This window comes from Dendrobates tinctorius, unplaced genomic scaffold (genome assembly GCF_039654945.1).
Source record: "Dendrobates tinctorius isolate UK_male_01 unplaced genomic scaffold, ASM3965494v1 ptg000162l, whole genome shotgun sequence".
NCBI classification, from domain to species: domain Eukaryota; kingdom Metazoa; phylum Chordata; class Amphibia; order Anura; family Dendrobatidae; genus Dendrobates; species Dendrobates tinctorius.
Window position 1 is genome coordinate 17,961,944 of NW_027361829.1, and position 13,072 is coordinate 17,975,015.

A 13,072-nucleotide genomic window follows, 5' to 3' on the forward strand; every position below is an offset into this window, starting at 1 on the left:
GCCTGCGCTCACAGAAGTTAGTGCAGCAGTGACATGTCACGTGGCGTGGGGTCCCCACTACCTGACGTGTCCACAGCCTGTGAGGTAACTGCCTGAGGTGAGGCACGCGGCCGTCCTCAGTGTCCAGCGCTCTCCGCGGGGAGGTGTGTTCTCCTGACGAGCGCAGCATCAGTCTCCGCTGCCAGCTCGCCTATTAAATGGAAGTGGCGGCCACCGGCGCATCAGTGCAGGACATGCCAGGCGACACACCAGGCTGCTGTCATGCTACACTGGAATGAGGAAGTGGAGTGGAGAGGGGTGGGACTGAGACCTGAGCTTCATCCTGCGGCGCCGCTCAGAGCAGCACATGGAGCAGCTGCAGGGGACTGGGAGAGCTGTCTACGGCCAGCCCACGGCAGAGCAGGTAATGCGGCGTCCGCTCCAGGGGCTGCGCGGGAGTCACCTGTATGGATGTGTAGGCGAGTGCGCCCCATAGTGCGCGGGCATGCACCTGCCCTGTACTGTGCGGGAAGTGCACAGCTCCCTGCCAAGTTCCTCCAGTGTGGAGGGAAGTGTCCCGGCTATAGAGCATTGGAAAGTGCTACAGAATATGTTGGCGCTATAGAAATAAAAAGTTATGTATACATATATAGATGTGTGGATAAATATATATATTTATTTACTTATATAAACACCCTCAGCACGTCCAGAACCGCATCTTTACTGCCCTATAGCTGCCTGTCTATTGATGCACTCTATCCCTCCGTCCATACTCACACACAAAATACAGATACATTATATATAGTATGGATAGGAAAAAAATAGTAACACATATAGTAAAATATTCATGCCAAGAATCTTTGTTCCAATACAGTTTACTCTTCTATTCAACAAGTAGGATGAGCCGGTGTGCCAGAGCCGGGGAGTCTGCTCCCAGAATCATGGAAGGAGCCAGATATCATAGAAAATACATTACACTAACATCCACACATCTATATAATTCTACCGAATATATTACATGACAATAGTACACGCAGCATATGTGACACCGTATACGGATACTGCATAGGATATACATTATGTGTGTGATAAGTTTTCTACTCTGTTATTAATAACTTTTTCACTTTATCCTATCTGTCAGTTAATATATTCTCTCATTAGTTCAGCTCATGACCGTAGTGGACACAAATACTCACATTTTTACGTTTACAATAAAATCAATCTAAATCCAGAATTTAACATTCCTTGTCACACAGATCAGTTCTGGTATTTTGTACATAGGCACCTGGCATGTCATTTGCTCATATGCATAATTAGGTCAATTCATCTTAGAAGGATTGTTTCATCCACTTCATGTACGCATGTTGTTTTACCTACTTCTTATGAGCTGACATTACAGAAGGATGGGGCAGTAAATGTGTCTCCAAACTGTATTTAGACTTGGAATTCTGAATTTCATTGAATGAATCTTCAGTTCACGTGAATGAAGTTTCTGCGTAGATGGAAATAATGAGAAGAGTCCTAGGGTTGTATTGTCATTTTCATTTGCATATTGATTCTCTCGCCGTAAATGTAGTTAGCGTTTTTTTTTCAGTAAAACCTAACAATAATCTAATGATTTCAAGAACTGATTTAGCGAGCGATGCCAGTAAAAGTTTCTCTTGTTTTTACTAATCTTCTGATAAATTTATGAACAAGAGAATATACAAAATGGGAACTTTTTCTCCAGTAAAGCCTTTTCCAAGTTAGACAATTTTTGATATATGTTAGGAGTAAGGTTAGTTACAATTATTTTTCACAACATAAATATAATATAAAATACCATACTTATAGCCACACAACCATTTCCATACTATGCTAGCAGCTAAAACATGAGGGCAGATCTGACTTATTACAAGCATTTTAACTTTTTGTATGAGAATGGATAGATGATCATATCCCTTAATTCCTTTTGATGTAATTTGTTATAATCCAGTTTATATTATCTATATTTCTGTACTGTGTTCTGGATGCAAAACACATTAATATGATTACTAATGGAGAAATGGGGAACAAAATGCACAGGGTAATTTAAGGAAGTTGTGAAATGACACAGGACAGATAAGAAAGTGGAATGAAATGAACTACAGAAACAAAGTACGCCACTGGTAATACAGAAGATGATTGCTATGTTTACTGCTAAACCTAGGAATCAGGAATGTTGTGGATCAGTTCTCACAGAATATTATTTTGGGAGTCATTGATCATGTTTGGGACATCAATAAGGAAATCTGCTTGTAAGGAGAGTGCCTAAAATACTGGCTAATTTCATAATGAGCTATACAGTCATGTTTGGGTGTTTGCAGCTGGCAGGCGTTCAGTAGGTCACTGGAGGGTATGTCCAAGATTTGACATATTTTGGGGTCAGCATCATAACCTCTGATTTTTTGAAGTGTAGTTTATAAAACAAAATGACTTTCTTGTAGTTTTATCCGTTTTCTAGGTATCAAGTTACTGACCATACATTTCAATGCTGTCACACTAACCGATCTTCAAAACCATGTTGAGTACTGTAAAATAAGCTACCACTCCTTTATGATTGCTTTATTTTTGTTTATTTCCATTAGTAAACATTGGTATGCTGTTAAAAAAAAGATGAGAAACAAGGTGTGTTACTACCAGAGGGTGTGGTGCTCCATCGGAATATCAAATCTTATATCTACTACCGCTCTATCTTGTCTTGATAGTAAAGTCGTCCAAAAGTTTTATTTCAGTGAATTTTAATATGACGCTTGGAATTGATTATAGATTTGTTTATGTTGATTATGCTCTTATAAAATATAGAAGTATCTACAGTAATAAAAATTAGAATATATTTTTATATTGTTTTTAGGTTAATTATCAAACCAATTTATTGTATTACCAATCCACATATATAAATACCTGTCTGTGTTCATCAGCTCATGAAATACAATTACGTTTGACCAGCTTGCTTTTTCTGAAATTGCCTGCGCCTCTGACGACCAATTTCGCACGGGCCAAGCTAGTTAGAATATATTTTGATATTGTTTTTAGGACTATTAAGTTAGAGCAGTGCTCCCCAGCTCCCATCCACACGGCCCTCAGCTCATCATGTTTTCAGGATTTCCTTAGCATTACACAGGTGATGGGATTTAAGTAGATAAAATGTACCAAAATTACAATGAAAATATGGTAAAATGTTGAGGTTTCATGCAGTTTTACACCTTCCCCAACAGCCTTAAAAAAGGAAAATGGGTATGGCTGAAAGGAAATAAAAGAGGTTGTTGGTGTAAAATATTGGCATTAGGTGCCATAATTCAAAACATGTATAAAATGTCTAATGAGTTATGCTAAATTTATTATGCCATGTACTGAATTCATGCAGTAAATTTGGGGGCATTTATCACTATTTTTACTAAGCTGAATATCTATACATCATGCAATACTATTGCTAAATCTCTCCAACAGTCACAAACATGATTTTTCTGTAGCTTTGTAGGATGTTCAGGTATGCAGAAGACGAGTCAAAGAAGTAGTAGTGTCTCAACAATAATATCACTAGTAGTAAGTGGAATGTGTCTGTACAAAAGTAGACTTAAAAAAAGATAGTCATTTTAAAACACTTATATCCCCCTTTACATTTGTGTCGGGATTTATGTCTATATAAGAAATGTCAAAGCATTGTGAGATCATTTGTATGATGGATACCCCTGGCTCCTGATGAACCCTATAGAACTACTGTGGAATCAGTATGGGATTCTATAGTACTTCTCTTTGTTTTGACAGGGAGAATAATGCTGTATGCTACAATATTAGTCCTGCCATATCTTCTAGGACTGTCAATAAAAGCTTCAAACAGAACCTCTGATTCCAGTGTGAACATAGCCTTAAAGAGTTATTAACAAAAAAGTTATGCCCTATCCACAAGATGACCGCTGTGACTAAAACCACGATTTCGGATCTCTGAGGGTCCTAGCAGTAGTACACCAAAAGATCAACAGGTTATCCTCTATCCTTTGGCTAGGCAATAACTTATATGTTTGTAATCAATCACCCATTGATATGACTTCAATAGATCATACACAGAAGGTGGGACAAAGTGATGTACTAAAACTCTGGAAGATTTGTGTACCACAAAATGGACACCCAACAGTGTCCAACACACCCTACTAAATTATATCGGGGTCTCTTGGGTTTGTAAAAATTCATATGAACAGATTTCAGTTGCAGAGTGTTCTGTAACAGATATGCCGTGTGTGAACTTACCCTCTTAACATGATATGGTACCTGTAGAAGACCAGCATTACATGAAAAAATTACAGCTGCCCCAACTCTGTTTTGCTGTTCCCTAATATGTAGGAATATATCATTTCAGGAAATAATATGGGAAATTAATATTGACTACGTCTATTCGTAACTTTTAGAATTGTATTAAAAAGCGCATACCTTTGTAATGCTGTTTCCACCTACCGGCCAACTCATTTTGAACTAATAATTCTTATTCTTGACTTGTTAAGCGATGAACAAGAACAATTAGCTCGTAACGCATTGGCAATATGTTAAGTTTGCATTTTAGGGCTCGTTCAGACAAACGTATTGTACAGACATGTGCTGTCTACTTTAAATTTGGATAGTGCGCTTACAACGCACTGACCAATATCATTCTATCAGGCTGTTCACATAACAGTTTTTTCGCATGGAACGAGTGTCCGTGTGAAAAAAACCACAGCATGTACTATTCCATTTGTATTTCAGGTGGGACTCGCCTATTCAAGTCTATGGGAGTGCAAATTATATCTGATCCTATAAACAATCATGATTGTTTACCACTGCATCTATTTGTTATTATCAAATTTATTTTATAGAAGTACTATACAAATGTTATTCCACAAATAGTATTAGTTTCTGGAGCTGTTATTATTATTATTATTTATTGTTATAGCGCCATTTATTCCATGGCGCTTTACATGTAAGGAGGGGTATACATAATAAAAACAAGTACAATAATGTTAAACAATACAAGTCATAACTGGTACAGGAGAGAGGACCCTGCCCGCGAAGGCTCACAATCTACAAGGGATGGGTGAGAATACAGTAGGCGAGGGTAGAGCTGGTCATGCAGCGGTTTGGTCGATCGGTGGTTACTGCAGGTTCTAGGCTTGTCGGAAGAGGTGGGTCTTCAGGCTCTTTTTGAAAGTTTCGATGGTAGGTGAGAGTCTGATATGTTGTGGTAGAGAGTTCCAGAGTAGGGGTGATGCACGAGAGAAATCTTGTATGCGATTGTGGGAAGAGGAGATAAGAGGGGAGTAGAGAAGGAGATCTTGTGAGGATCGGAGGTTGCGTGCAGGAAAGGGAATCTGCGAACAGTCTTATGCAATGTAATCAGAGGACAGCATGAGGTGGGGGTTAAAGCACAAATTTCAGCGATGTGTCACTTATCAGGCTGTGTGCTGTTAACTTACAATGAGGTTTTATCACCAGGACATTATCACTGCCAGGTCTGATGCTCATGCGACTGCTAGACTGACACCCCCCTCCCTCTGATAAGCAGCTCACTTTCAATAGACCATGTACATAGAAAGCCTGGTGGGGGTGGGACTAGCTTTAGCAGCTCTGCTACATTCTAAATCTAAAAACTCTGATTGTGTCACAACTGCCGAACCCAGTAAATTAAGTGATACATCGTTGGATTCAGCGTCTCTCTACATTATGCTGCTCTTAGATGAAACTGCAAAAACCTGATTCCCTTTAATATCTTTGATAATGTATTGTAGGATTCCTGCTTTATAGAGAATAAAGCTACTGTATTTATACCACAATTTTCCTGTATATTTTTACATTTCTTCCTTTGTGACTTTTTTTAAGGACATTTATATAATATGCACCAAATGTGGTCTCTTTTCAGACCTATGAAGTTCACAGTTTTGACGAGTGTAGCATAATAAAATGCACCTTCTTTTGGTGCAGAATGTTGTTTTTAAATCTGTGCCAGCCATTGGGCGGCACAAGGAAAAGTCCCTATCCTGTAGTATACAGTATATTCCTACAGGTGTGTCCAGTACAAGGTGCAATGCAGGGACATACATAGGAGAAACTAAACAAAAACTTCAAACAGGGATGAATCTGCATAGACATACGAAAAATGTCTACACTATATTGAAATACAGAGAGGTACTGTAATTTCTGTTCTTCAGGCTACGCCATGAGTAATCGATAAGTTTACTGCTTAGTTGGTATTGATCTAGTGAATTTTGGGAGCTAATGCACTTCAAAGAAAATCTGTCAGCAGGATTTCACACTATTTTTATGTGCATGTAATTCTTTCAAAGACAAGTTCAGCAATACCTTTTACATGGGCAGTCCATTCCTCCATTACTGAGAAATCAGTATTTCAATTGATATGTAATTGAGTCTCCAGATATGAAGCTTCTGTCATTTCAGTTCTTTTCTCCCCCCAACATTGCCTCCTCCTGCTTAACACTTGGCTCTATTGCCTGAACTCACATGGCATAGAAGCTGTCCGTCAAGCAGGCAGCAGCACTGGGTGGCGAATAGAGCTGTAGTGCCAGAATCTTCAGATCTTCAGGATAACAATGCAAATGTTCTCAACAATGGAGGACTGGACTGTTTAGGTAAAGGTATTGCTGGACTTCTCTTTGAAAGAACTATACACGCATACAGTGTGGACAATAAGTAATTCATACACTGCTGATTTTGCAAGTTTTTCCACATAGAAAGAATGCAGACGTCTAATTTTTATCGTAGGTACACTTCAACTGTATAGCAGAACAGTGACAAGCATGTTACATGCAGAGGGGTGCAATGTTAGTACTGATAGAAAATATTATATACCACCCATACATGACCTAAATAGAACCAACTGCACATGAATATCAAGCAGGCAAAACAGCAGTCATACAGTCCAATATGTAATATAAATGCTTTATTAAATATAATAAACAATGTGACAGGTACAAGGGTATAGCAGGGGGACATATGCATGCTCAAACAGCCACAAAGAAGAAACAGGGGCTAGAGGGACCACAGATTACTGCATCAAAACATTCCTTATACATGATGAAATATCATAGAGTGACATAGCCACCATGGATAGGGCAAGTGCCATGCAAATCAATAGTATATCCCAACAATAGCGGCCATATGTGCAACAGTACAGGGTCAGTACCTGAAAGATGCAGGGAATGAGGGTCCGTCAGCCCATCCCGATGTGCGTTTCCGAGTAACAGAACTTCCTCAGGGGGCGTGGAGAGACAATGCATGTGGGATGTACTTACTTGGCGCCAGCCGGAAGTATTAAGTGTAAAATACACCTAGCGTCACGTCACCTGTGAAACCAATGATGCGGCCAGCACCTCCCCCTGACAGCTGACACCGGAAACACGTGGGGCCCCTCGTGATTACGTGCCAAGCGTCAGGGAAGATGCAACAGCCGAGACAGAGGAAGCACAAGGGATGCATGAGCAATAGAAAGCAAGCAAGCGGCGGCCATCTTAGACAGGGGCACATGAAAGGGCAAACTAGAATAATAAAAGAATGAACAAAAGAATACATAATAGTGAATATATAATTAAAGGGGCGTTGCCAAAGATAATGAAAAGAGACTATAGCCACCAAAGATGGTAAAAATAGATGCCTGTGTGTGTACAGACCATTAAATGGACAATACATCTAGAACAAGTATAGGGGCAATATATAGAGGGATATATATACAAATAATGGCCTAGTGGCATTAATGTAGCATAATTGCCATCACATATCACAATATAAATACAGCTCTATAAGGAAAAGAGCTGTTCGCTTTCTTATACAAATATATATATATATATTGTATATACAAATATGACATAGGGAACAGATATATTTCTCAACATCAACAATACATATGTCATATAACCTCTGTAGCAGATAAACCCCCATTACAAACATATACAAATACAGTGGGGAAAAAAAGTATTTAGTCAGTCAGCAATAGTGCAAGTTCCACCACTTAAAAAGATGAGAGGCGTCTGTAATTTACATCATAGGTAGACCTCAACTATGGGAGACAAACTGAGAAAAAAAAATCCAGAAAATCACATTGTCTGTTTTTTTTTCATTTTCTTTGCATACTGGAGGCTGATCACTAGTGGCTGTAGATCATAATCGATCCATCTATTAATATGTTCTAAAAAGTTCCCTCTCCCCGAAGTGATAGGTCTGCCGTGTGGTGAAATCATGTCTTTATGAACCTTCGGTAGAAGGTACAGGGTGGAGATAGTAGGTTCCTTCACTGTGAGTTCCGAAGCCAGTTCTTTGGTGATAATGTCGTCACTGATAGCCTTAGTTAGAATAGCATCAAGCTTAGCACTAAATGCAGAGAGGGGATTATATGTAAGCTTCCTATAGCAAGTGGTATTGTTCAGCTGTTGGAACGCCTCTCTCTCATACATAGGCTTAGGCCACAGCACAACATTACCACCTTTATCAGACGGCTTCAGCACCACGTCAGGTAGATTTTGGAGGAACCTCAAACAAACTCTCTCCTCCCTTGTAAGATTGTCCCTTCCACCGAATTTCGGAATTCTCAAGAATTCTTCAGTCACCACCCACCACAAACAAATCAATATTGGGACACGATGTTAAAGGATGGGAACTTAGTCAATCTTGGATGGATGGATGGAGGGATCTTACCTCCTACATTGTCCTGTTCAAAGGTCAGCTCTTCCAGGGTCCTCAAAGCCTCCTGTTCCTCCTCTGTAGGAAAAAGAGATTGAATATCATTATTAAAAAAGTACCTCTTGAAAAGCAACGACCTAGGAAAAATATGTAAGTCTTTCACTGCACTGAAAGTATCATACCTTGGTGTTGGCGAGAAGGATAGACCCTTACCAAGCAAAGAAAGATCTACATCTGAGAGTATATAGTGACTTAAATGAATCACCTTGTTGTCTCTCCGATTAACTTCAGATGGGTTCATCATCCGCCTTTTATATGGATGATAGAGAATGATCACGTAATTTATGAACTTCATTGGCCCCATGTGAAGTGATGGAAATAGATGATGCATCCGATTGTTCACTTAATGAAGAAACTGAGACACTAGAAGATGTTCTGTGTAAAATCGGATTATTTTTACTTCTCCAGAGATAGACCTTACCAGTCTGGTAATCCCTTTTATCTCAATTAAACTTAGATAGCTGGTTATCTTGAATCTTTTTGACCAGCTGGTCCATAGATTTATCAAGATCTGTTTCAAATTGTTGTATTTTCTCAGCTGGGCAACCATTCCGTATCTCTGCTTGGGCAACATCAATAGATTTATCTAATTCAGAGATATTCGTAGAATTTAAATTAATAAGTTGCATAAGGGTAAGTGAACACATGTTGCATGCCTCCTCCCATTTAGAAATAAAATGTTCATCATCCACTGGGAAGGTGAGACTGACCTTGACCCGTAATCCCCTCGAGACCATTTTATTGGTAACATATTTCTCCAGAAAAAGCCTGTTCCACCAGATTTGACAAGCAATTTCACATGCTGTTTTGCAAATGGAATAGACAACAGATGGAAATTATTGGCAATTATCAAGACACCCTCAATAAAGGAGTGTGTTATGAATGGGTCACCGAGGAGGATGGCAGGAACAGGCTAAGCCACCAGAAAACCAGAGAGATTGGTAACTAAGCGGATTGCAGACCCCTGATCCTATCCACACAACTAGCAGTAGCCGTGAAGCGTACCTATGATGCCCTAGACACCTCGGCACAGCCAGAGAGCTAACTAAGCCTAAAGCAAGAAAGGTGAAATCTAAACTGCCCCGGAGCAGACCCCAAAAAATAGGTAGCCCCAAACATATATTGTCGGTGAGACAAGATGAAACACAAACGCAGGCAGAAAAATAGACTGAGCAAATGATGGGGCCCAAACTGACTAGACAGGATAGGAAAGGAAAGACACTGTATGCAATCACACAAAAAACCCTGAAAAATCCAACACATCTGATGTACAAAAACACTGAAGTCACACAACTTTGCCCCCACTATATCAGCACTCCGGTATTAACTGGAAGCAAAGCAAAAGAGACCAATATAACAGGGGACTGAACAAACTGACACAAGCAGTAACATATGGAGCGGTGGTCCAGCACAGCCCCCAGCAGGAGCAAGCTGAACCCGCACAACAAGCAGAGATAGACAAAACCAGATCAGATGCAAAGGTTAAGCAAATGAATCACTTAGCTGAACAATGCAGAGACAGGGCAGGAGACATCAGACCTCTGAATGCACAGGAAAGCAATCACCAGCAGGGATTGCGGGAAGTCTGCAGACATAAATACTCCAATCCGTAACCCTACATCTCCATTCGTCATCATCGTCATCATCGTCAGGTGGCAGATCTCTGTCAATTTGGCCAGCTCCACTACCTCCATTAACCCACAGAGGGAGCAGGGGGAGCTTCGGCTCAGAAGTCTGAGCCAGGGAATTCACAACAGGAGTGGTTCTGCAGGTGGGGACCACAGACCACATCTCAGTATTAATGCTTTCTGGCTGATGTTTTGGTCATTTATGAATGATGGTTGTGCTTTCATACTCGTGGTAGCATGAGACAGACTTTACAACCCACACAAGTGGCTCAGATAGTGCAACTCATCCAGGATGGCCCATCAATGTGAGCTGTGGCAAGAAGGTTTGCTGTATCTGTCAGCGTAGTGTCCAGAGGCTGGAGGCGCTACCAGGAGACAGGCCAGTACACCAGGAGACGTGAAAGGGTCCGTAGGAGGGCACCAACCCAGCAGCAGGACTGCTACCTCAGCCTTTGTGCAAGGAGGAAAAGGAGGAACACTGCCAGAGCCCTGCAAAATGACCTCCAGCAGGCCACAAATGTGCATGTGTCTGCACAAATGGTTTGAAACCAACTCCATGAGGATGGTCCACAAATAGTCACCATTCCACCCTACCTAAAAAATGCAATAAAAAACGATCAAAATGTCGTTTGCAGCCAAGCAAGGTATCAGTAAAGCTGTCAGTTTGTTACACAAAAAATCAAGCATTCACCCAGGCCAATAGACAAAATTAACTGTTATGGATCTTGGAATATGGCAACACAAACCCTTCCAATTTATTTTTTCAAACTTTCAGATTTTTTTTTTTCACTTAAATGAAAAAAAAAAGTTTGTTGCCATAATCATACTGACCTGGAGAATCATACTTCATAGTAAATTTTACCACAGAATATATGGCATAAAAACAAAACCTTATAAAACATGACAGAATTGCATTTTTTCAAAACTTCACCAAACTTTTTTCAGTACTTTGAATGGTAAAAAGAATGCTGTTATTTAAAACTATATCTCAGTCTGCAAAACAACAAGTCGTCATACAGCTATGTGAGCGAAAATAATAAAAAAAAAGTTATGGTTCTTGGAAGAAGGAGAGAACAAAAAACAAAAGTGCAAAATTTGGCTAAGGAGGTCAAAGAGTTAAAATGTGATTCATGCTAAAATTAAATAGTGCATCCATTTTTATTAGAATGGGTCATAGTTAATGGATTCATATTGAAAATGTCTAAATGGTCTCTATTACGTTAAAAAACATAATGTGAAATTTTCTCAACAAAATTACTAACTTATAGAACAAGTAGAAGACCTAAAAAGTGATATTATCTTTAGTTTCAGTATGTACTACTTTCCTGTATTGTTGTCAAAGTATATTTACTTAAATGGGGTGTCAAATGTTTAACACCTTATCGACTGCCGATACACATTAATACGGCGGCCGCAAAGGGGCCTTATTCATTTTAAAACAGCGATTGTGAATAATGGTATAGCACCCCCCCTCCTTCCCAGAGTCCGAAAATCTCCGGGGTTTCAGCTATTGGTGGTATCTGAGACACTGGAGAATACGATTAGCCGTTTTTTCTGGTGATCGATTATATAAAAGAAAAAAAAAGTATGCCCGCTATTAAAATCATTTATCTCTCTTCTGACATGATATTCATTTTAGAGGAGAGAGAAATTATGTGCCCAGGGCCCTACTGCTCCGTAGTGCACCCGCCGACATTTACCGGCCGGCACCTGACTTGATCACTGTGATAGACCCTTTCACAGTGATCAAATGCCAATAATTAGTAAATCATCCCCCCATATCATCCCCTTAGTCAGATTATTATTTTTTTATTTTATAATTTTTATTTCTTTCATTCGTAAGGATTAGGGTTTGGCTTGGGGTTGGGCTTAGGGTTGGGGATAGACTTAGGGTTAGGTTTTTTTCATAAAATGACGACGATACTTGTTTAGTACAAGTGCTCTCTACCCAAGTTTTCATCGAGTGCTTGGGTATGCACCGAGTATCGTGGGTGCTTGAGTGACAAGCTCGAGTATCACCATGCCCCGCATGTTTTGCTGCTGTTAGACAACCAGAAAAAAAATGTGGGGATTGCCTGCCATACACTGGCTGTCTAACAGCCTCGAAACATGAGGGGCAGGGACTCGAACACATCATGCGAGCAACCGCAATACATGGTGCATACCCATGCACCTGATGCAAACTCGAGCAACGAGCAATTCCTCTCAACACTAATGACAACATATTCAATATGACGAGCTAATGTTAGCAAATTCTATGTAGTACTTTTGAGTTCAAAATCCTCATTGCACCACTGGATAAAATCCTTGAGGAGTGTACTTTACAAAATGGGGTCATTTATGAGTGTGTATGAGGGGGGTCTGTTGTTTAGGCACTTTAGGGACATTGCAAATATGCCATGTTGCCCGCAATCTATTTCAGCCAATTTGTGTTTTAAAATTCAAATATTGCTCTTTCCGTTCCGAGCCCAGCCTTTTGTCCAAACAGAACTTTTTGACTACATGTGGAGTCTCATGGCTGTAAAAACAAAGTGGGTAACAAACTGTGGGGTCCACCTTTTGGTGTTACCTCTTGCAAAAGTCAAAAAATTGGGGCTAAAGCAACATTTTAAAGGTAAAATTTATATATTTTCATTACACTTTACATTAATTCCTGAGTAGCACGTGAGGGGTTCAAAAATTTCCTGACAATAGTTTTGAAATATTTGAGGTATGCAGTTTATAAAATG

General features: G+C 39.8%; 1 protein-coding gene across 2 annotated transcripts in view; it reads left to right on the forward strand.

Annotated features, from left to right (window-relative positions):
• Nucleotides 1–219: 219 nt before the first annotated feature.
• The window catches only part of IKZF1 (IKAROS family zinc finger 1), a 231,280-nt gene continuing 218,427 nt past the window's right edge, over nucleotides 220–13,072 (forward strand). For both annotated transcript variants that reach the window (XM_073549868.1, XM_073549869.1), the window contains exon 1: nucleotides 220–403. In XM_073549868.1, coding sequence (XP_073405969.1) covers nucleotides 262–403 — 142 coding nt within the window. In that variant the 5' untranslated portion in view covers nucleotides 220–261. The remainder of the gene's footprint in view (nucleotides 404–13,072) is intronic.